We start from the raw sequence: 24,923 nt of genomic DNA, 5'->3' as shown, positions 1-24,923 counted from the left end.
GCAGCATCCCAGCCAACACCCCTTTGCACGAGGGGAGAGATTTGCAGCTCCGCTTTTATATTCCTCCAAACAAAATTAATTAAAAAGACATAAAAATATGAGAGGGACGAGGGGGGAAAAGAAGGAGGAGAGAGAGAACCCAGGGTGCACTTGCCAGCCAGCCACAGACCTATAGATACAAGCTTGTGTGGAATATGAGCACAAGTTCGGATCTACGGGTTTGTGGCAGCAGGCAGGGATTCCTGCTGGCACTGACAGGGTTTGGGGTCACTTTCGGGGGGTGATGGAAAGAGGAAAAACCTTTCTGCGAGTGGAATTTCTGAGTGTTAGCCAGGAGTCTTCGTTGTCTCAAAGCCCCTCCTTGGAGGGTGGGGGGCAGAGGGGATCATTGATTTTGTTCTGACATAAAGCCACAGGTTCCTGCACTCCCATGGGAGCCTTCAGAAAATCAGCGAAAGAAAATAAAATAAAACTTTAAACCAACCAAAAGAAAGCTGATCTAGGGTTCTTCCTCACAAGCACTCTGCTGGGCAGAATTTTACACAGTACTGAGGTGAACAGGAATTAAATTAACAAGCGGCGTTGGAGGTACATCACTAAAACAGGGTAGGAAATGATCCAACAGCAAAATTTTGGGATAAAAACATAATTCCAACACACAGCCATCCCCCCACCCTGCAAAAAGTTGTTTCCATTCTGGCAGCCTGGCAGAGGAAGCAACTGCCTGAGAGTTGTTTTAACTTTCAGAGAAGTCATTACTGGGCTGGGGTTCTACTTTAATTCTATTTTTAAAGCAAAAAACAAAACCCCTGTCACCCTGCTGAACAAGCTGGCAACTCCCCCTAACCTCAACCCTGCATTTCTTCCGCACAGACAAACATAAAAGTTCTTTAGGATTTTTCTAATAAAGCTGGAAAAGCAAAGTTTTGCCACCGCAAGCAGGAGGTGTCCCCTGCTTCCCCCGAGGTTTCCAAGTTTTCTTTCCTGTGGAAGGAATATTTCCCATTTTATTGGTGGGGAAAAGCAGCCTGGCTGTGAGCTCCACATGGAGCTGGTGGGGAAAAATCACTTGCTCAAAGTGTCACCAATTTTCCCCTTCTTTTCCTTCAGGAGACAAACTCCATTAATATTATAATGTTAATAATTATAAAAGTTAACATTATCCTCTGTAAAATCAAACAGGCACCACTTGGAAACGAATTTTGCTGTTTGGATGCTGTTCGAATATTCTCCCTCTTCTTTTTTTTTTTATTTTTGGGTTCAGGTTCTTAAAATAAATCACTTCAACCTTTCCAGCCTGGTAAATATGCAATTATAAAATACAATTTTCCTTTATTTGGAATCGTTGGGTGGCAAGACACTCCTGTTATAGATGTTACGCTTTCACCATCTGCCCAAAGGTTATCTAAATTCATCCTCCAGCTTCACATCCCTCTGCTGACACTCACCTTAAAACCATCCGGCTTTTCCCAAAGTTTTCAGCAGCCAAAATTCGTGCTGCGGCATCTTTGAAAATCCAGAGTTTGGGGTGGAGAAAACTCAGTCCCTGCAGCGGTCGAGGCTGGAGCGGGGCAGGGATTGTGCCCTCCTTGGGAACAGAGCTGCAAATGGAACACAACAAATGTTAGCCAGCCAAAAATAACCCCAGCCCTCCACCACAAAGCTCATTTATTGCAGGCAACCTGAGGTTAAAATCCAGGTTGTCCAACAGGGCCTCAAGGCACAATTTTAGGGTCAGTTGTTGCCGGGAGCACCAGGATTTTTCCCTGTAACAGGGAATCCTGCCCTCGGCCTCACAGGGCCGTGCAAAACTGCATCAGGCAGAATGTTTTCTTCATATTCAGTATATTCTTCTTAACCCTAACTGTGGGAAACGAGTTTGGAGAGAGTTTTGAGAAGTTGAATAGAAGGTTTGTGTGGTATGGTTTACAGAAGGTTTGGTTTGGTGTATATGGTGCATGAGGTCTGTATGGTATGGTTTATGAGAGAGGGTTTATATGGGTTTTATAGAAGGTTTATATTTGCATGTCAATTTTGAGGTAACAAATATTGATTTAGAAATGTTCTAGAATAGGATAGTAAAAAAAAAGCTTAACCTGACGTGTAATATCCTTTACATTCAGTTATGGGCATGAAATGAGCTAATTTGAGTGGCTCTGGCCGAGAAATACTTGATTTTTTCATATCAGATGACCTCGCTGAAATCATCATGAGGTTACATTTTCCTCACTTTATCTATTTCCAAACCCTTTTTTTTTTCCCTTTCCCATTAATTCCTGGGCTAATCTCCTTTCCCTGGGACAGCTTAAATCCACGAAAGAAAGCAAGCTGTAAAATTTGGGTGGCTTTTGCACATGACACGTGTCCCCAAGCTCTGCCTGGAGGGGACACCCAGAGCCAGACCTTCCAGGAGCCCTGCACGTGCTCCAGGAAATCTGGGAATTGTTGGGAAAACCCACCCTTTTCCCCGCTGCACCTCCCACTCCCCACCTGATTGGCTTTTCCAGCACAAAAGGGAGCAAGGAGAGTTGGGATCCATCAGCAGAGCTTCACTCAGAGGGGGAAAAACGGGAGAAAAAAGGGGAAAAGCAGCAAGAGCCATCTCTGGGAAAGCTCTAAAGAAATCCCCACTATAAACGGGATTGTGCATTCCCTGCAGGAATGGGGCACAGGGATGGCATTCCATGGCACCTGTGGGCTGCAAATGACAAATATCCCGGAGCCAAGCTGCTCCTTTTGGAAAACAAACCCATGGACAAGCTTTAAGGCAGCAAACTGATAAACACAGCAGCAAAGCATCAGTTTCGTTTGTTGAAAAATGCAGATTTTTTTTTTTTTAATGAGAGCTGCTTTTTAAACAGGAATTTCACTTGTATCCAATATATTCAGGGGGATTGAAAGAGAGCCATGGATTTGCCAAGATGTGGGGTTGGAAACGTTTCCCCCCATTGATTAATCCCAGAGCCATTGTACCTTGTGAAAACCTGATGAACATATACACAGTGGCAGAAAATCCATCAGAGGCAAACAAATCAATCAGCAGCAGCCTGAATTTGCCTCGAATGCTGAGGTGACAAATAAAAAGTTTCCACCTGTACATTGAGGGATTTATATTTAGGTTTCTCAGATCCTTACACTGAGCACACTTTGCTTCATTATTAATTTTACAGTATCAGTGATCCCAGGATCAACAAGGCTCTGGCACGTGGGACAGCCAAAAATACAGAATATTTTTGTCAGTAACAACCCAATATAAAAGCGGCTATTTTAGAGATTTATATCCAAAGGAATACAGAGGGAAATATGGAGAAACAAAATCTCTAAAGATCTAGCACTGGGGTTTGGTCTGTGGGTGGTTTTCTTGCAAACCACAAAGCAGAAATGCCCTGTCCAGGGAAATCGATCACCACGGGATGCATTGTGTGCCTGAGCAAAAAGCTGTTTGCAGCCATTTCGTCCTTCTGCCCCGAAATTCAGGCAAATAAGAAACACAACTGTGAAATGATTCCCATTCTTTCCTCCCCAGTTTTAACCCCAAGGTAATTAGGCCTATAAATACATATATATATATAAATGTTTATATATACATACACACACACACATGCATTCTATCCTAGCTTCAAAAAGCAACTTTTTAAGGATTTCTGTGCTTGAAATAATTGCAAGGAATTAGAAGGAAAAGGGAGATACTGACTGAGAATCCAAATTACCTCAGCAGCAGCAGCATTCTGCAGGATTTCCTATGGAACGTGCGCTGCCATATTGCTAGGCCCAACTCCTCGGGAACGTACTCTGGAAGACAAAATATTTATGGATATTTTCATGGCATATTTTCAAGGAATGGATGCTGTTTTCCTACACCCAGAGCCTACAGCTTTAGGAGCAAAAGGAACAGCCAAGCTCCTACGAGAGAAACGCCTCCCCACCTCCCAACATCCTCATTTTTAAATTGTTTTTGGACGGTTATTTTCCGTCTTCCACCTTGGCTCAACCCACTCGCGCTCTCCCCCCGCGCCAAACCCGTGGAAATAAAACATTCCTGGTCACAGAACCACTCCAGAAGTTTGCCAGTCCCATTCCCACCAAATCCATTCAGGAAAAGAAAGCAGCGGCGAGGCGAACGCCTTCCCTGGCAGTTAGCAGCACGCACCAACTCCTGCAAGTGATTAGTTCTCATCTCCAGATCCTCATCCCAAAAGTCCAGCTGGAGCGAGCAGAATCAAAGAGGAGCATCGTTACCTGCTCTGGAGGAGGTTCACCAAGCAAGCTTTTTCAAGCTTGTTGACTCTTTTAACACTGATACAAGGAATAATTATTTCTCGGAGCCGACGCGATTGTGCAAAGAGGAGAAGCCCCGGGTTGTGGTGGCTCCGTGGATGCTATTCTTTTTGCACCACAGCAGGATTCTTGGCTGCCAGTCCAAGCTGCTTTCACTTGCCAAGTTTTAAGATGCCGGTTTTGCCTTTCATTTTATTGTTCCTTTCGCAACGTTAAAGAGCGACTTAAAAAAAACCAAAAAAAAAAAAAAACCAAAACCCAAACCCCCATGCACAGCTGCTATCGGGGAGGGGGGGAATTATTTGAATTTTGCACAAGAATGGAGATGAGGAAGGAGAGCGCTGTGATGTAACCACAACGACACCCACAGAAATATTCCCAATATTGAGGGGGACGGGCCGGCTCCCGGTCCTGGCGTTCCCCCAGCGCCAGGAGACCAGGGAAGGATAAAACCCAAAACCAGCCGGAGCCACGAGCAGCCACGGCAGAGGTGGAGGTTGATACTCTCCCCCCTCAGCACCACCACCTCGATTTCTCATCCCTCGCCACCGAGGGCTTCATCAGGGGGCGCAGGGATGGTGAGCTCGGGGAGCAGCCTCCTGACAGGAGGATTCCCCCCTGCACACCTCCTCCCAGCCCACCCCTCCCTTCTTCCCTGCCAGGATTCAGCCATTCCCAAACATCCCGGCCTTTCTTGGATGCGATGCCACCGGGAAGAAGCTCCACGGAAAAACCTCTTGTCCCATCTCCCTCCAAACACATTCCTTCAGCGTAAGCCACTGAATTTCATTTTTAAAAATTTCTTTATAATTTGTCAACAGATCAATTTTAATTTTTTAAAATTTTTCCTTTTCTTCCTGTTTTTTTTTCTTAATTTTTAAAAATTTATTTAAATTTTAATTTTTTTTAAAACCATTATTATTTTTTAAATCCCCAACTTCACCGCCGAGGAGTTGATTTATTTCATTTTCCTTGACGTAGAAACAAAACTCCTGGGAGCAGTGCCAAAGCTCGAGCGCATTTAAATGAACAAACAGCAACAAAAAAAAGTTGTTTGTGATCCTTTTGGGCCGGAATATGAAAAGCATGACGGGGGTTACGCTCTGTGCACGCCATAAAGCGCAGGAAAATGGAACCCTGAGCAACCACTGGGTGCTGCAGATGTTGCAGGGACACAACCTCCAGATGTGGGCAGGGAAAATCCCCGCTCGGTTCCTCAGCTCCCCGCTGTTCAGGGAGCCTTTATCCCAAAAACGGGAGCGAGGGGCACACAGCCCATCCAGGAGATGATGGGGGCACCCCCCAATTTCCCATTCAAGGGGAAAACCCAGCCCGAATCCGAAGTTTCTGTGCAAACCCACCGAGTCTAGAACAAAAGCAGCGCGAATTAATAAAAGGGGGAAAGAAAAACAGAAGCTTTGTTCTAAAGTGGAAGCAGAAGATGTGAAATTTCAAAATCAGATGGCTCGGGCTGTGATTTCTTTCATTTAAATGAACTGATCTGTTGCTAAACTGCTGCTTTGGTGCCAAGAAACTTTTAACTCCTTCGGCTCAAAGCCTGCTGAGTTTCGCTGCTTCATCTCTCCTCCCAGCCAGGCAGCGATTAAATCAGAGGGGAGAAGTGAAAAAGGGAGCGGGGAGGAAAAAATCTGAGAGGGTAAAAAGGATGGGGGATGAAACCCCCAGCAGCACAGGCAGAGCACAAAAGAGCTCCAGGAGAATTTCTGCAGGACAAACAGCAAGGTTCTGGTCCTGCAGCCTTCCCAAAGCTTGGGGAGGAGACAGAAAGGCCTTGGAGCTCCAGAGCTGCACCTCCAGCACCAGGAGCAGGGCTAGCAGCAAGGAGAACCCCGAAATCCCAGAAATCCCTGACCTGACTGATGGCAAACGTTCACTTACCGAGAATGCCAAAGCATTTCCAAGAGAACCCCCTTCCCTACACGTGTGAGAAAGAACAACGAAAAAAAAGCCCTCAAAACCAGCCCTAAAAAAAATAGCTGCTTCAGTAAAATTTGGGTGGGAGTTCCTACTGCTTTTCCATTTGGTTTTGGGGTTGTTTTGCCCATGACAAAAAAAAAAAAAAAAATTGAATTTTAAAAAAAAATTGAAGAGAGACCTGTTGTAATTACAGATAATTCCAGGGGGAAAATATTTATGTGTAGAACAAAAAAACCCCAAAAAATCCAAACAAAAAAATAGGAAAAAAACAAAAGAAAAATATATTTCTATATTTCTGTGTCTCCCACTTTGCAGTTCTGCTGCAGTTCCCCCTAAACTGCTGCTGCTTGCTCCAATCTGCTGCCTGCTTAACAACGGAATGACAGGCAACATCTGTTTGTATAGAAGCCAAGATCAAGCCTTCAAAATGTTTTTTGGCTCAGTTTCTTTTTTTTTTTTTCTTTTCTATTTCTACCCCCTCCCCTTGGAAGAAAGAAAAAAAAATAGAAGCAAAAGAAAAAGTAAAAGCACCCAGGAAGATTTTGAAACAGCTCAAGTGAGGCTGCAACTCTTTTCCCCTTGAGTTATTTCAAGGTACAGGGCTTGGAGGAGAACTCTGCTTTTCTCCACCCTCCTCCCCTGCTCTCCCCACCCTTCAGCCTCTCTCTCTTGCCCCATGCTATTAAAAAAGTATCAGAGAAACGGGGAAAAAAAAAATAATCCAACGTACCTTGATCCCTAAAAGGCCACTCCCTACGGGGAGGGAGGGGGTTCTTCAGGAGGCAACTAAAAAAAAACTGCACGGGGAGGGGAATATGGGGTTCAGGGACAGACTGCCACAATCCTCTCACCCTGCTGGGTTTTTTTTTTTCCTCCTCTCCTCCATTTTACAGACTGTTCAATGTATTGTTTGTAAAATCAAAGGGGTTGTTATGAAATGAAAAAAAAATAATGCGGGTGATTAAAATAAATAAATAAGTTAAAAGAGAAAAATAAAAAAAATTAAAAAGAAAATCAGCCCGGCTCCAAATACAATTCCAATGAGTAACAATGTCAGGCCAGTGCCAGTTCTGTGGCAAATCGGGAGAAAGCACAATAATTCCACATGCTGAGATGTGAGCAACTGGAAAGGAACCAACTCTGGGGAAGTCACAATGAAAACTATCTCAGTGCCCCCACCCCCAGCCCCTCTGCCATCCTTCCCGGAGGGTACAGGGGGGCACTCGCTGCAGGGGGAGGGAAAAAAAAATGAAAATAAAAAATGCAGCCACTAATTTAACAAAAGGAAAAGGCAAAACAACACCAAGAGCATCAACGGAAGCGGTTGAAAAACTCGGGGAATGTTTTATTCGCTGGAGATTTGGGACAACGCTGCTGCACACGCATGTATGGGGGGAAAAAAAATGAGGAAAAAAAAAAAAGAAGAAAATAATCAGACAAGTTGCTAAGGAGACTTGTGCAAAGTGGGAATCCAGGCACATTTGTGGCCTTTCCCCCCATATTGCATCTCGTATTCCGATCACGCAGCACTGCGGCACGATTGCACCAATGCTCTGCATTAATCTTGGCCTTAAACGGGGCTGCCTGGCAGAGCAGAGCGCGGCTCTGGATCATCTTTCAAACTTAACAAGTTAAAGGCAGCCAGGGTGGCGGTGGGTGGGGAGGGCTGGGGGGGCGGAGACCTCGCTGCTGAATATAAAATATAGGAGCCCAGCTTAGTAAGGGAATTTTAAAGAGGAAGTGTTATCCGGGCAGATATAGAACGCCGCGAGGCTCTCGCTGCGTCTCTCCCTCTCGCTCCTCTCCCACTTCTCCTGACAAAATCCCCCTTCCCTGGCAGATGTCTGAATCCCTGCCAGATCTAACAATGTCCGACCCACTGGCTGCCACCAGACACTGGGGCTCGTTCTCCCAGCACGCTGGGGTCATATATCCACATTAAACAACCTTTCTTTCCTCCCCGCTTCGGTTCTCCCCCCCTGCCCGTTCCCAAAGCACTCACTTGGATGTAATATTTTCACCTTCCACTTTTAGGAAGGGGCAGATCAAATCAAAGCCTGAGCTATTTGTGCGTGGTGCCTGCTGACCTTGTCTGGGACAGGATTAAACTTGGTGGGGTTTTCTCTTTTTTTTGCTGTTCCTTGATTTGGATGCAGGAAATCCATCTCTTTCTTTAAGGCCTCCTTCCCTCTCTTGCCCATCTCAAATCCTCTCCTGCTGATGGACAGCTCAGTGGGATCATTCAACACCTGCTTCTCCTGCTCCTTTTGTGCCCTGCACTGGGGGAGACGAGGATTTCCATCAATCCAGGAGTCCACAAAACCAGCAGCAGCACACATGGGAAAAGCCAATTTCATGGGCTGTACCTCGGAGCATTGTCCCACTTGCAGCTCCCAAGGAAAAGTCTTCCCGTGGCAGGGGCAGGGATGAGGTGGGCTTTAAAGTCCCATCAAATCCGGGATTGTCTGAGTGAGGGATTGTCCTGAAGGCAGCACATCCCATGACAGGAACCCAAAGTTCCCCAAGGTGCATCATCTTTGCTTTCTACCCAGGACAAAAGCACGGGAGAGGGAATTCCCTGTGCTCAGCCTCAGAGGGTTCCCTGTCCATGTCACCCCAGGCAGGAGAAATATTCCGTGAGTTGGGAGTAGGGATCAAGGTTTGACTCACCTGACTGCTTGTCTTGGTTTGGGAGAACCCACCTGAAAGAAAAATACCAAACCAACAAGTTAAAACTGTTCATTTGAGACTCGGCTTTTGCCCTAAAAGCAGAAACCATCACAAACCCAGGACTTTGGAGTGTTTCTCTGAGATAAACGAAAGCACACAAAATAAACATTCCCCTGTCCTCAGCTTGCTCAGTTCCTTCGTACAGGCTTTCTGTCCCAAACCCAAAAATGTGGGGTTGAGGCACCTGCCTTGAGGTCCACCCAGAAAGAGCTGGAATGGGGTTAGAGGGGTGGCTGATGAGGGACAAAGCTGGAATGGGGTTAGAGGGGTGGCTGATGAGGGACAAAGCTGGAATGGGGTTTGAGGGGTGGCTGATGAGGGACAAAGCTGGAATGGGGTTTGAGGGGTGGCTGATGAGGGACAAAGCTGGAATGGGGTTTGAGGGGTGGCTGAGGCTGATGAGGGACAAAGCTGGAATGAGGCTGAGGGATTCTTGAAGAAGGTTTTCTCTTCCACAGCAGAGCCAGGAGAAGGGATGGAGCCACACATCCTCATGTCCATGAAATCCCAGTTATTTTAACTTTAAATCAGTGAAATTGGTACCTAAGCAGACGCTGAGCTGGACTGGGGCTGCCCACACACCTCTGGTCCCTGCAGACCCTCAACCAGCCCAGGTGAGCAGGGCTCGTTCCCTGCCCTTGCCTCCAGCCAGCCACCTGCAGCTCTCCTTTGAAAGCCTCACCCTGCCAAGCAGAAACCTCCAGCTCTGCTGGGGCTGCCTCCGCCCTTTCTCATCCCAGAAAAGCACCGAGCCTTGAGCAGCCCCAAAAAGGAACCCTGGGCAAAGCTCCCGACGGCACCGAGCATGTGAAAGACACCACAAAGGAGAGAAAGCTGAGAAAAAATCACTTTGAACTGACAGAGAGGAGGTTTAGTTGGGATGTTGGGAAGAATTCTCCCCTGGGAGGGTGGGCAGGTGCCCAGATCCCCCTGGATCCCTGGCAGTGCCCAAGGCCAGGCTGGAGCAGCCTGGGATGGTGGAAGGTGGCAGGGTGGGACTGGAGGAGCTTTAATGTCCTTCCCACCCAAACCACCCCAGGATTCTCTGGTGAGAAGCAGAAGAGGCAAAAAGATGCTAAACCCCACTGCAGGTGCAGCACCAGGTGCTCTTCACACCTTCCCACTCTTGGGCCCTGAGGTTTTCAGAGGAATTTCTGCTGCTGAGCTTGCCTGAGTGGGGCCACATTTTTGTTTTGGTTGCCAATTGGAAGCCACTATTTTTATCCCCAAGTCCCCCAAAGCATCTGTTTCCCTGGAGCTGTTTAAGATTTCCTTTTATAAGACCTACTTAGAGGTGCATCATTATTTTTAAACGTTACTCCACGCAGCCACACTCCATTTTAGCATCATTGCAAGTGTCATTCCCCGTGCATTTGATCTGGGGAATTTAAACCAGAGATAAAATCCTTGCAGGGGGGCTGAGACTTGTTTCCCCTCCAGCAAATATTTTGGGATAATACCTGCCACTTGGAACAAGCTGGTGAATCCCAATGAAAGGAAAAGAAATGTAGGAAAAAAGAATATCTAGGAAATAATAATAATATCTAATAATATCTAGGAAATAATAATAATATCTAATAATATTTAATGATATATAGGAAATAATAATAAATCTAATAATATCTAATAATATCTAGGAAATAATAATAATATCTAATAATATTTAATAATATCTAGGAAATAATAACATCTAATAATATATTGAAAATAATAAAACTGTTTGGAAGCATCCAAAGAGTAGAGAAATCCCCAGAAAAGGAGAAAACCCCACTCAGGTGTTCCTACAATGTGGTGCAAATGCAGCTCAGGTCACTGAATTTTGGGAGCCTTTTCCTTCTGCAGTTTCCCTCGTGGAAACTCCACCTTGCTGCTGCTGCTGCTGCTGGCCATGGGGGTTTTTATTGCCTCATCACCAAGAAAATGAGATTTTCTCCAATCTCTTCCTACAGCAGGTAAACCACACCTTTTGTTTGTTTGTTTTGGTTTTGTTTTTGTTTTGAGCACCACAATTCGGGCAGAGAAGCACGAGATCCAAATTCTCCAGCTCTGGGTTCAGGCTGAGGCAGAGCAGGAGTGGTGCCTGAAACTGCAAACACTCAGAGGGGCCACGAAGCACCACCAGGACATGCAGAATTTCCTTTCCTGACAAGCAACAGCCCAAATTTGACCCAAGACTGCTGATATTTGGAATAAAAGCTGACTTGCTGTCCCAGAGCAGTTAAATGCATCAAGCAGGGAAGAGAATCATGACTTATGAATGGTTTGGATTAAATTTTTCACACCTGTCAAGGCTTTCTAGCAAGAAATTTTGACCTCTACATGCCCTGTTTTAGAAATCCCACAGAGAAAAGAAAATTTACCTTCCTCCAGCTTGAAATTAAAGCTGTGGTAAAGGCAAACTTTAACACCAAACCAGGGCAGCTGATGCTGTAACTCTTCCAGACACACAAATCTTCAAGTATAAATTAATTTAGCAGAAAATAGATGTTGGCACACCTAAAGAAAGTATCCAGAAATTGTCCTTCCTTCTTGCCTTCCCTCCTGACATGCCAGGTACCAGGAGGACAAGCCTTCATCCATCAGACTGTGACACTGGCGAAGAACTGATCCAATTAAGTGGATTTCAGGGACCATGACTTACTAAATACAGCTTTGGAGGCACAACATTAATTCTTCTTCACATTGATCCTTTCAGCCTTGCTCGTGGACGCTCATTCTTTGGGAATCTAACCAAAGCCAGGGAAAAATGTACCCTGCCTTGGTTTCCTGGTGTTGCCACCCCCCAGTCACTGCTCCGGGCTGTCCCTCACTGTCACCAGGCTGAGGAAAGGGCATTCATCCTTGTCCTTCAAACTTCCTGACCTTTTTGTCCCTAATTTCCAACTTTAAAACGTTTCCACCTCGTAGGCACATGGGGATGGAGCAATATTTTAGCCCTAAATTGAAGGATTTCAGAAAATTACCTGGATTATCAGTTTGATCCCCTACTGAAGAGGTCACCGGCAGAGATGGGAGCAAAAGGAGCAGCAGAGATTTCCAGGAGCTGACAGAGGAAGTGACCAGCAGAGCCTGGAATTTCTCTCACATCTCTTGGTTCCAGTCCAAATGTTTAAACCGCAACATCATCCCTCAGGCCTGGGACACCAGCAGACCCTTTAACCTCGTGCTGGAACCTCCTGAATCATTTCCCATCGTTTTTACAGCAGAGGTGGCCTCCAGCTGGGGCAGGATCCTGATCTGGCTGGAGGAACCCAGCCCAGTTTGGGATCCGAGCCCACGCTGGGTTTCACCTCAGATTTGGACATTTCATGACAGAGCCCTCCACTTATTTCTGCCTCAGCTGGGCTAGGGAGGTTTGCTGGGAGCTAGAAACGGAGAGGGAGAACTTTTCAGACACAATTTCTCACTGGCAGAGTGTCCCCAGCCATTCCTTTCCAACTGGGGAAAAAAAATTGAATGGGAACTGTAGGAAAACCAGATGGTAGCAAGAATAATTTAAAAATAATAAAGTTTTCATGGAGATTTGTGGGGAGGAAAGAGGGAGATCTTCTACTGCCCAGAACATGGCATAAAACCACTGCCAGCCCAGTGCCCTTCAACACAGAGGCAGCCAGAAAATACAATTAAATGTATGTTGATTATCACAGCAAGAGTGATGGCTGGGGGGAGAGAAGCAGGAGGAAGAGAGTGTCCATTTTCCCAAGCTAGGTCACATCAATCTGTGCTGCCGGGGGTACCTCCACGATTTCCCATGGTTTGGAGTAAGCCAGCAGCAATTTTGGGAATGTTAAAGACCTGACAGCACCCAATGAATAAATGGAGGGGGCTCCTTGTAGCCCGGTCACCAAAGGAGATGGATCACCAACTTTGGGATGATTCACTCACAGCCAAAAGCTAAAAAAACCACATTTCCTGGGCTGCTGGACACAGCCCCAGCAGAGAGCATCATTCCTGCCCCGGGCTGGCTGCAAAACTCGTCTGTGGTGAGAGGAGCCAGGGGTGGAACAGGCTGGGGAAGGGCTTCACACGCTGCTGGCAAACTCTCTGCAGGTTCCCTGATTGTCTCTTTGCAGGTCTGAGCCCAGCACAGCTGAATTGAAAGCAGAAAAGCTGGAATCACTTGGAAATGAAGATTTTTTTTCCTCTTTCCTTGCTCTTGTGGGATTGTCTCTTAAAGGCTCTAAAGGCTGGGAATGCAGAAGTTGGTCCCGTTTGCCAGAGCAACCCCCACTGCTGCAAACGGGAGAGGGAGAAGTGCTCCAGCCCTGCTTTGGATTAGGAAGAGACAGGAGAAATAAAAAGAGCATCTGACACCAAAATAAAACTGTTTTGGTCACTGCCATCTCTCTTATTCTAAATGAAGCAATTGTGGGCTCCGTTTGTTTTGCATTCATAATTAGCAGACGGAACAGATGGCAAAGGCGTCACTTAAAGCCACACGTCCGACAAAATAACCCAGGCTGCCAGTGCTGGTTTGCTCTGGGAACAAGGAACACTTTCCCCTCTTCTCCCCTTTGAAAGGCATCCCAAAGAGAGGAGCCAGCAGTGTCTGCGTGGAGCAGGGATTCACTGCAGAAAGGAGCCCATTGTGTGGGGAGGGCGCTGAGGGAGGGAAGGGCGGCAGCAAACGGAACAGAAAACAGGGAAGGAAAGGAGCAGAGCACTGCCAGCAGCACAAGCAGGGGCTCAAAGAAACCTGGAGCCCCTCCTGCCTTCAGTTCTGGGCTGCAGGCAGAGGCTGGAAGGTCTGGGTTCCATTTCAAAGGCAGCTGGATAGGAGATGTTGTCCGTGAAGGTGTTGTCCCGCTGCCATACCTGACTCATCCTCTCCAGACCTGTAGGGACACTTTCCCGAGTGGAAAGCTCACAGAGAAGCTGCTCAGAGCACAGCTCCTCATCCCTGCATGTCCTCAAGGCCACGCCGGGCCAGCCTTGGAGCAGCCTGGGATAGTGGAAGGTGTCAGGGTGGAACTGGATGAGCTTTAAGGTCCCTTCTGGCCCAAACCATGCTGGGATTCTCAGGACCTGCTCAGCTGAGCCTCAGTGCCTGGAGAAAGAGCTGGGGGCTCCAGGGAACAGCACAGGCTGAGGGGAAAAGGAGAGGGCCCTGTGGAAGGGCACAGAGCTGGAGAGGTAAATCCCTCTGGAAGGAGGGAGAGGCAGGACCCAGAGCTGCTATTTCCACCTCTCCCTCCAGGTCAAGACCCCTCTGAAAAAAAAACCAAAAAAACAAAAAACCTCTCTGGGGAGGAACACATTGACCAAACCCCATCCATCTGTGGGACATCACCTTCCTCCACCCGCTGGCTTCCGATTTTTTTGACACTTTGCTCCTCGTTCCTCTCTGTTTCCTCTTTGTTTTCCCTCCTCTCTGCAGCTCCCTGCCCTCACACGAGCTGAGGGCTCTGTGCCCTCCCCAAGCATCCCTATGCCTTCCCCCCAGCCTCAGCCTCAAGTGACATTTGCTTTTTGTCACCTGCACTGGCTCTGATCTGCCTGCTTTCTCCAGCTGCTCCACAATCCTGGAGAAGCACTCCCCATGCCAGGCACCAGGACACAGAGCCCAGGGCTGCAGCTTAATGCCCTCCAAATTTAGAGCTGGACATTGCTCTGCTGGCACAACATTTCAACATCCAGCAACTGCTCTAAATTAGGAAACTGCTCCACAAATGCTCTTTTGCCTGGGCTGGGAATTCCCTTTGGGTGTGGGAGAGAGGGAATTGCTATCAGCCCTCACCTCTTCTGCAGCTCACAAGGTCCAGGAAAACCTCACAGGGGCTGCAGCTCCTGCAGGTAAAACTCCCACAGGGAGAAATCTGCTCCCTCCACGAAAGGGTCCAGGATTCCTTGCAGGGAAATTTGGGGATCTGAGGTGCCCAGGAGGGAAATTCCCAAAGTGTCAGACTCAATTCAGCCCCCAGCCTTGGGCACGAAGGGCAGTGGCCATGGCAAATCACACGGAAAGTCCTAGAAAATGATCCATTTCTGCAGCAGAGCAGTGGGAAAAGACCAAGAAAAAGAGGAGGATGTGCTGCCCATGCAGGCTCTCAGTGCCTTCAACACCCAGCTGCCAGCTGTCCTGACTCTCCACAGCTCCTGCTGAAGCTGTGGGGAAAGAAAGATGGAATTTTCATGTTTTCTGTGGGGAAAAAATAGATTTAGTGCACTGAAAATTGCTCACGGATGGGCTGCCTTTGGCACTCACCTGGAAAAGGGGAAACCTGGGCTCTGCTCCCTGCTCCTGCAGTAAAGAATCAGCAACTAAAATGCACAATCGGCCCTCAAAGCTATGATCTCACGAAAAATAAGGACTGAAATGAAACAGTTCACCAGTCCAAGCCTTCCTAGGGCCACCGGGGGAAGAGGAAGGGAGTACCTGCAGCAAGAGCTGCCTCTGCCAGTCCCGGCTGTTCACGCAAAGCAGAGCATGAGTGCAGGCTGGAATTCAGCACTCAGACATTCCTGCAGCCTGCCTGGGGCTCAGATTTCCTGCAGGAAGGGAGGGAAGCAGGGCAGGCTGTCCCACATCTGAGGTGACCACACTGAGACACTGCTGCTCCCACTCCTCCCTCATCCTGCCAAAGCCAGCCCTGAGAGCTGAACTTCCATCAAATCCCAGCATGGCTGGGCTTGGGAGGGAGTTTAAAGCTCCTCTAATTCCATGCCATGGCCATAATATTAGAAATATTTTATCAGATTATTAGATAGACATTAAAATATTCTATTAGAAATATTTCTGTCCTATAAAAGGACACCTTCCACCATCCCAGGCTGCTCCAAGCCCTGTCCACCCTGGCCTTGGGCACTTCCAGGGATCCAGGGAAGCTTCTCTGGTGTTACAACATTCTGGGAAATCCATTCCATCCTTTCACCACCCTCCCAGGGAAGAATTTCTCCCTAAACTCCAATCTGAACCCACTTTTTCAGTTTGAAGCCATTCCCCCTATCACTGTCCTATTTTGCCTTGGGAAGGCAAAGATTTTATGTTAAGCCTAAAGGAAAAAAAAATAATGGTGTGAGGGGAAAAGATTTTCTTTTGGGGCAGATTTTTGTCTCTTAACTTCCCAATTCTCCCATTGATCCTCCTTCTTCCCTTCTCCTTAAAACAGCCCCAGGAACAGATTAACCCCGCTGAAGTCAAGGGAAATTTTATTCTAATCCAGAATAAAACTTCTCGTTTAGGCTCTGAGTTTTAATTCTAACTTAAAAATTCCTAATTCAAGCACTTCTAATTCAGGCTCTGAGTCCAGCAGATTAACAGGTGACAAGAAAACCAAGCCCAGGGCTTAATTAAGGCCCAAAAAAAAGGCATTTGGACCTGGATTTGAGCAGGGATGGCAATTCCAGGAGCACACAGACCATAATATCATGGTGTCTCCAGCCACAGGTGCTCCACACTGAATATTTAACTTGCACTTGGGGACATCAGTCAGACCTGTGGCACCTCTTTGAGGACATCCCGGAGTGGGGAAGGAGGGACAGAGCTGGATCTCAGAGCAAAAAATCTTTGCCTTGAGCCTTCCCACAGTGAAATGGGATTGTTCAAGGGGGAATGGCTTCATTTGGTGTAGATTGGATATTATTATTATTATTATTATTATTATTATTATTATTATTATTATTATTATTACTATTATTATTACTATTATTATTATTATTATATTAGATTGGATATTGTTATTATTAGATTGAATATTGTTATTATTAGATTGGCTATTAAGAAGAAATTCTTCCCTCACAGTTTCAGACCCCAGAGGTTTACAGAGGGATTTCCTGGGTGGTTCACCTTTGTGCACAGAGCTCCTGGAAGCCTCCAGCTTTTCCTGCTGTGCCCTCCTGGACTGCCCCTGGGTGTGCAGCACCTCTCCCGTGCGTGGCACTCGTTCCTGCCCACGGGCAGGGCTCCCACAGTGCCATAAAATATGCACTTACCTCACCCTCATCATGATCTCAGGAGAATGAGGTCACCAAACCCACCCACCAATAAATTCATCATCGTTATGCAACCCCAGTTTGCCCCTTTCTTGTCGTTATTAAATTGAATTTCTTCCTGCTCCTGTGTGAATGCATTTACGGCACCTTGAATAACCATCCCCTGGGGCTGAGCTCCAGCCTGAATCCCAAATATCCCACTGGAAAGATTCTGACTTGGGAGGAGATGTCTGCAGCCTCTTCCCAGCTCCCAAAACAAAGGGATGTGCACCAGCACCAAGCTTCTGGAAACTTCCACACTGGAAGTGCCCCAGGTGAGTTTTTTCCCACAGCTTTTCCAAGCTCAGGCAAGTAGGCCGAGTCCCACAGCCTCTGGAAAATCCAGCTTTTTATTGATTTTTGCATCTCTAAGGACACTGGAAAGCCTCAGAACTCTGTATTTCCAGTGACTTTGACAATAAGACTCTGATATTGCTCGGGGCTTGCAAAATGTAGATTAAAAAGTGCCCTGATCTCAACATCAGGACTTATTTTCTGATAACAACTTGAAGTTCCTTCGGCTTTCTCTCATCCTGTTCCTATAAATTCCTGCCCAAATTTCTCAAGAGGGGAGAACTCGAGTCCCTTCGAATGCACCCATGCAGCAATAAATAAAATAATAATTAATAGGTGCCTCAGATAAAGGCTTTCCATCTCAGGGCAGAGGAAAGTATTAGCTAATTAATCATCAAGTTGGCATTACCTTATCTTTTGGCACCTCCAAGAAAATGTAAATCTGAAACGAGCTGGGGGTGGTGGTGTGTGGAAACAAAGGAATAAGAAGCCAACAATAGTTTTGGAAATGGAAGACAAAATCCCAACGTTCTGCCTGACTGCTGCTAAATTAAGCTCTGAGTTATCAGTGCAAAGATTAGGAAAAGAGAAATTTTCCCCTGAACCTTAAGGCACACTTTGGAGCTGCGCAGGCCACGAGAGCAGGAGTGGAGACAGGAGGATTCACTCACCCTGAACAGGAGTGGAAATGAAAAAGGATCTGCTCAGTTCTTGGCTTCCCCCAAGCACGGCTCTGTGGAGGAAAAGAAAGAAGGGGTTCATTGATTGTGTAGGAGATGAGGAAGGGATGCCCACCCTCCCTCCCACCCCAGGCTCCATCCAACCCACCTTTGCCTTCAGCCCTTTTTGCCCTTTTTGCCCAAAATTCCCTTTTTTTCCCCAGTTCAAGTGGAAAGGGCTGCAGTGAGATCCTGCCCTGGGCCACACGCTGCTCTGGGAATTATTTCAGCGCTAAAGTAACGAGGGAAATTTGTTTTCCCACCTTCCCCCCGAGGCTCCCAGCTGCTGACCCAAGATGGAAGATCATCAGCTGGAACTGTGCTTTCCCCAGCTGATTTTTTTGGGATTCTTTTGACCAAAATTCCCCTTTCAGGGAGAGGTCACCTCCGCAAGCACACACAGCCCCCGATGGACGCACCAGTTAAAGCTTTGTCAACCTCTGCTCGAATTTAAACCATCCCAGCTGGCACTTCCACCCCAAATCCAGACTGAGGGAAACAGGCTGGAATTAAGGAGGAAGTTTTTCACAGGAAGAGTGGTCAAATACTGGAATCATCTGCCCGGGGAGGTGGTGGAGTCACCATCCCTGGATGTGTTTAAAAAAAGCCTGGATGTGGCACTGGGTGCCATGATCTGGTCGAGGTGTCGGAACATGGGTTGGACTCGATGATCTTCAAGGTCTCTTCCAACCTGGAAACTCTGTGATTCTGTGTGAAACGATTCCACGCGTTCCTTCCTCAGCTCCAATTAATAAAGATTCAGCTCAGCTCCGTGACAAGCGTTTTGCAAGCACCTGTGGGTGTCTGTGGGATCAAAGGAGCTGCATTCCTTCCTGCCCAGGCACAGATCCCTTCCCTCCCGCTGGAGGAGGCACTGCCATGGATGGGCACGCTGCTCCTCCAAAAAAAAAAAAAAGCCATTTTATTCCCAAAGAACTGGGAATAAGGGAAGGTAGAAAGGCTCCCTCAAGGTATTTTTGTCTTTAATTCAACAAATCCTGACCTCCTACAACCTCCCAGTGGCATCCTAGTCTATACAGCAGAAGGGATGAAGGTACCTGGCAGCACCAGGAAATCACAATATTCCACAAATCCAGCTTCAATACCCCCAAAAATCAATTTATTCCAAATCAATGAGTCGGCTCAGGCACAGCACAGAGCCCACAGAGCCTCTGCAATCCATTTAAATCAAAACTTATTCCTTCCTTTCTTCCCTTCTGTTTTCTTTTTGCCTCCAAAATGATGGGAAATCCAACAGTTCAGCATGTTCTGATCAAATGGACAAAAAGCCACCAGGACCTGGCTTTAGCTGCATCAAAGTCCAGCAGAGGCTGCATTTTCTCCCCCAGTTCACCCAGCCACAAAGACTTACAAATACGGCAAAGGGAAGCAAAACATTTCTGGATCCCTACAGAAAAGAAGATGCACCTTTAGGTGTTACAGGCTATTTTTTTTTTCCCATTAATATCAAGAATGAAGTCAAGATTTATTTTTTTTTTCCTTTTTTTTTTGGTGAACGTGGCTGGTTATTTGACGAGGGAAGCATTAGATCTGCGAGTTGTTCTGCAAGCCAAAACACGCTCCCTTTTCATTCATAACACTGAGCTGCTCGGCGTTAAACAGCCGATTATCATGAATGAAGTGGGTGTAACTTCCTTGAAATCCTCCAAAGACCTGTCAAAGCACAGCTACCGCAGCTCGCTTTTCTCCTTGAAACACACACATCATTGCTTTAATTGTTCCCCTATCCCCTAAATGTGCTCCGTTCAAAGTCAGGTTTTTTGGGTTTTTTTTTCTTTTTTTTTTTTTTTTTATTTTTTATTTTTTGGGAGGAGAAAAAGGGGATGGGTGGGGAATGATGCCTCGGGATAAGAGAGGGAAAGTGGGGCTGTGTCTCCGCCGTCGAATTTGGATTTCTTGTGGGGAATCTAAATTAAGCTTCATCCCTTTAAAAGTGTGGCAGACAAAACCTTACAAATCAAAGCCCTGGCCTGTTTTGCATGGATAATCAAGAGCCTCTGGCTCTTTTTCTAAGAGGAAACGTTTAACCCGAAAGAGAAGAGGACTCGTGGTTGAAGTGCTGGCCAAGCACTTCGAAAATTTAAATTTGACTCCAGGTCTGCCATTCTCCACCTCCTTCCCAAGCTTTTTTTTGCCCCAGTGTTGCCACTTCGCTGACATTTACAAACCGGGATGGTCTTTGAGCTAAGAGGCTGAAAAACCGCGCTGATAAACACACATTAAATGCAGGTTTAATTACAGATCTTTCCGAGGATGAGCATTATCCCAAAGAAAGAGCTGCCATTCCTCTCATCCCACTCCAGGACAGCAATCCCAGCCAGCAGAAATTGTGAGCTCACCGCTGACCCACCAAACATTTCACCCTTTTGCCTCAACACTTTTACAGCCTGGAAAGCTACAGAAAACCCACTAAAAGAACCCCAAACCCACAAGGACTAACACACTGAACAAGGTTTAGTCTCGGGAAACACTGGGGAAAGTGGCACCGGGGAGAACGATGAAAATTTTCATATTTCAGCTCAGACTCTCAGCTAAATGTCATTATCAAAACATCAACAACAAACCTTGATGGTGCTTTTACACAACAGCTTTTGCACATCCCTTAACAGCTCCAACGCTGACAAAGGCTGGTGCTCGGGGGGGAAAAAACATAAATATTTGTCCAGCATTTTGGAAAACTCCAAACTTGTAATGCATTGCAGCCAGCTCCACAGACAGATTCCCACCTGCTCCTGATTTTTATCCCAAAGGGGTGATGCCCACCTGGGAGCACCCACCTTTGACGGGACACTGGATCCCACTGAAAATTCCAGTGAAAAAACTGGATCCTCCACCAGCTCCAGCTTATAAAATCCACATCTCTCCCTTACCAGATGGAAACCACGAGGGATTTCCCGGCTCCCATGGAAGCCAGAGGGAATTTTAACAGCGGTTTCAAATGCAGGGAGAGCTGGCTGACACACGAGCAGATCTGACAGGCTGCACTTTTATTCTCCTGGCCATCATGGGCTCGAGGATTCCCTGCTGCTCATCTTTGGCTGCCATGCAGCGCTGCTTGCAGCTGCACTGCTGTGAAATGCATCGCTGGCTCTGACTCACCCTGCAAAGGACGCGTTTGTAAACTGACCCACCATTGACAAAATCCTCTCTTTCTTCACTTGGAGGAGGCGAGATGAGGCAAAGGTTCCTCGTCTGATTCATTTCCTGAGGAAATTTTTACTCCCTGCATCTTTTTCTCAGTCATTATTCAGCCAGCGAGTAGTGAGGTGATTAATACAAAATCCATGCTTGACACAGAGTGGAAGGATTCATTCAAATTCCTTTAAAATCAACTCTTAATTAATTGCTTAGAAAAACAACCCCTTGCCAAAAATGTGGGGGGTTGGTTTTCCGGCCTTTTTTTTTTTTTTTGCACTTTTTATTTTTTGTTTCCAATTGAGAAAGCTTTTTCAGTTGAGAAACTAATTACAGGCACACAGCAAAATGCACGAAGGATAAAACCTGGCACCTTTTTTGATACTCAGCCCCTCGGAAGGAAGAAATAGGAACCTGGACAGAGCTCCAGGGCAGCTCCAGCTCTGCTGCTTCTTCACTTCCATCCAGCCCTGATCCTTTCTCCCAGCCCTGCAGAAATCCTGCGAGGATCAGGCACGAACACAGGCAGCAGGAAATTCCAACTGCCAGCAATGAGAGCTAAGGCAAAGAGAGCCCTGTGGAAACTGCTGTAAGTTTCGGGACAATTTTTATCTCCCTGATCATTCCTACCAAGGCAGTACTAACCAAGTCCAGATCGGGATGGGGTTGGGAACAATCCCTGGGGCTCGCAGGGCTCTGCAGGGCTTGGCACTCGGGACCAGCCTGATTTCTCCATCCTGCCAGGGAGGGCAAGCTTAGCCTAGAAGATTCAGGAGAAGAACGAGCCTGTCCTTTCCCTCCATTTCTTCTCCCTGTCTCTCTCTCTCTCCACATTCCTCTCCTCTCGCCTTTTCCACGGCGAGCACTGAATGATGGGATTTTTGACATCAGAGGAAAGTCATCCCTTCTCCACTCCCCCAGCTCCTGGCTGTTTCCTCCTCAGCCGCTCTGCTCCTCTGCGAGCTCCATCCCCTCTCAAGGATCAGCTGATCCCAGCGCGGCAGCATCCCTGAGCATCCCAAATCCTGCCCCAAGCGCGGCAGCCTGATCCACTCTCCCTGGCAGCCTTTAAGCTCGCTCTGGCCGCTCCAGAGCTGGCACCCGCCACAGCAAAGTCATTGTTTAGGCAAGGTAAAGCGACCTCTGTTTACTCGGACAGCTCAGCCGCCCGCAGGGAATAACCGCGCTGGAGAGAAGTGAAAACGCGCCTGGGAAAGCTCCGCTCGCTGCCACAATGAGCCGAATGTTCGGGCAGTTCATGCCCTCTCTCCTGCAGCTTCTCCAGCCCTTTGATTTATTATCTGCAGCCAGACAGCCAATGACCCCATCCCGCTGCAGCGAGCCAAGGACAGGCGAGAGACTTGTTCAGCTCAGCGCATTTTCTGATCCCAGCAAATACCCGTTAATTATCATAAGCTGCCAGGCACCTGCCATAAGTTGTTTATTAAAGAATAGCATTAACCAAATCGGGCTTTTTAAATTTTTTTTTTCTTTTTAAACCACGCATTTCCCCCTGCAGTAGCCCCAGCGGATTCCAGCCGGACCCAGGGGATGGCGAGCGGGGCTCGGCAGGGTCGGAGCCGCGGCCGCGGTGACTCAGGAGCGGCTCTGAGTCACGGAGCTGCCCCGGCTTCCTCCGGCCTCCGGGGGGGCGGAGGTCGGAATTTCCTGCTGGCCCTTGGCCTTGTAAATCACCACGTCCTGTCGGAGCAGCGCTGCCGGGAGGTCAGCGAGTGGGAGAGATGGGGCGGCTGCCCGCTCCACCTGCTCGGGAGGAGGAGGAGGGATGGGAACGCTGTCCCCATAGCACGGCAGCACCCTGCGTCTTCTTGCTCCTCACGGGATTCAATAATCCATAACTCAGTGTGCCCTGACACCTTCAGATCCCTGACAACCTCGCTGGAACCACACGGTGACCATCCAGCAACCCAAATCTCCTCGTACATGGATGACACTGACACAGCCCCAGGATTTCTCTGCCTGCCTTTCCCATAAATGAGAAGCCCTGGCATCAATTACACCTATGGATTTGAAGGAGAAAACCAAAATGTTGGTGGAGGTCCTGGGACAAATCCAACCCTGTGAAAATCTTCCCAACTGAGCTTAATTCCAGTTGTAGCCAGGAAAATTTCACTGTCACAAAGAACTCAGATATAATTCAATAATTCAGTGTGCCCTGAACACCTTCAGATCCCTGACAACCTTGCTGGAACCACACAGTGACCATCCAGAAACTCACGGACCCAAATCTACTCGTACTTGGACAACACTGATGCAACCCCAGGATTTCTCTGCCTGCCTTCCCCGTAAATGAGAAGCCCTGGCATCAATTACACCTATGGATTTGAAGGAGAAAACCAAAATGTTGGTGGAGGTCCTGGGATAAATCCAACCCTGTGAAAATCTTCCCAGTTGAACTCAATTTCAGTTGTAGCCAGAAAGATTTCACTGTCACAAAGAACTCACAGAATTCAATAATTCATAATTCAGTGTGCCCTGAACACCTTCAGATCCCTGACAACCTCGCTGGAACCACACCCTGCCCATCCAGCAACCCACGGACCCAAATCTCCTCGTACTTGGACAACCCCCAGGTGATTTCTCTGCCTGCCTTCAGGACAGCCCCACAAATGAGAAGAGAAGCCCTAAAACCAGCCTGGCATCAATTACACCTACGAATTTGAAGGTGAAAACCAAAATGTTGGGTGGAAGTCCTGGGATAAATCCAACCCTGTGAAAGTTTTCTTAATTAAACCTAATTTCAGTTGTAGCCAGAAAGATTTCACTGTCCCAAAGATCTCTTGGATGAGCTGTGCCACCACGACCCTGAGAAAAGCCAATGGGTAACTGAGGCAATGGACCATGGATAATCAGGAAGGGAATGAAGCTTTTTAGCCACGTGAAGATCACCTTCCAGAGCAGACCCAACCGGCCAAAATCAGTGTTTGAGGTAGGAAATGAATGGTGGAAAGGAAAAGAAGGATGCTGATGGCACCCAGCAGAATTCCTGGTCATCCCCCAGGGCTGGTGACACAGGACCCAGTTTATCTTACACCAAAAGCACGCCCAGGGGGGAAAATGAGCTCAGCACACCTTGGCAGTTGTTCCTTCAGACTCCACTCCAAGCTGACAGACAGATTTACTCCCAGGCTCACCTGGTACCTGGCCGTGTTGTACAGATCACTCAGAAACTGTTCAATATTACACGGTGACAAAGAATCCCACACAGCAACACACCAGCCCCTACCACAATGGGGTTATAATCCCTTGCCAACAAGTGGGTGAGACTTTTAGACCTTTATTTGCAGTCCTGCACCTTTACACTGCTTTCATTTCATCCCTTCTAGCTGAATTTCCTTTAATTATTGCATTCAATTATTTATTATTATTTATTACTAATTATTTATTATTTAATTATTTAATTACTGCTGTCCCAATGTGAAGCCAATGGAGACACAGAGATCCCCACCCCAGCCCAGGACTGCTAAAAGCATTTATGACACCAGTACTGCCTGGGGAGCTCCTGGATGGTCAGACCTGGATGGATTTTGGCACATCCTAAAAATATTACGGTTTTTGAGAGACATCAGTTGGTTCCTATCAGACTTTCACATCTTTTCTGGGAGATGATGGCTCTTGGAACATCTTTTGAAGCATGTCATCATCTAAGGGCATCAAAGACTTGTTCAAAAAATTTCCGTGAGAAAAACACACAGGTAGATTAAACCTAAGTAGGTTTTGACCAAAACCAAGACGCTCATTTTTATCAGCCAGAGGCAATTCCCCCCTGCAGGCACTCCTGAAGGCCAGTGGGTGGATTTCCATCACTCAACATTT

At 47.2% G+C, this 24,923-nt stretch overlaps 1 protein-coding gene across 1 annotated transcript in view; it reads right to left on the bottom strand.

Annotated features, from left to right (window-relative positions):
- LOC119711275 overlaps positions 1-24,923 on the bottom strand; it is a 120,104-nt gene that overhangs the window by 40,880 nt on the left and 54,301 nt on the right. The window contains exons 5-8 of the mRNA XM_038161231.1: positions 17,883-17,944; positions 8,887-8,918; positions 3,711-3,792; positions 1,449-1,601 (exon numbers count right to left, since the gene is read on the bottom strand). Coding sequence (XP_038017159.1) covers positions 1,449-1,601; positions 3,711-3,792; positions 8,887-8,918; positions 17,883-17,944 — 329 coding nt within the window. The remainder of the gene's footprint in view (positions 1-1,448; positions 1,602-3,710; positions 3,793-8,886; positions 8,919-17,882; positions 17,945-24,923) is intronic.

The sequence above is a fragment of the Motacilla alba genome, chromosome 24, assembly GCF_015832195.1.
Source record: "Motacilla alba alba isolate MOTALB_02 chromosome 24, Motacilla_alba_V1.0_pri, whole genome shotgun sequence".
NCBI lineage: Eukaryota > Metazoa > Chordata > Aves > Passeriformes > Motacillidae > Motacilla > Motacilla alba.
Note: the sequence above shows the minus strand (reverse complement) of the source record. Positions and strands in the feature narration are given on the sequence as shown.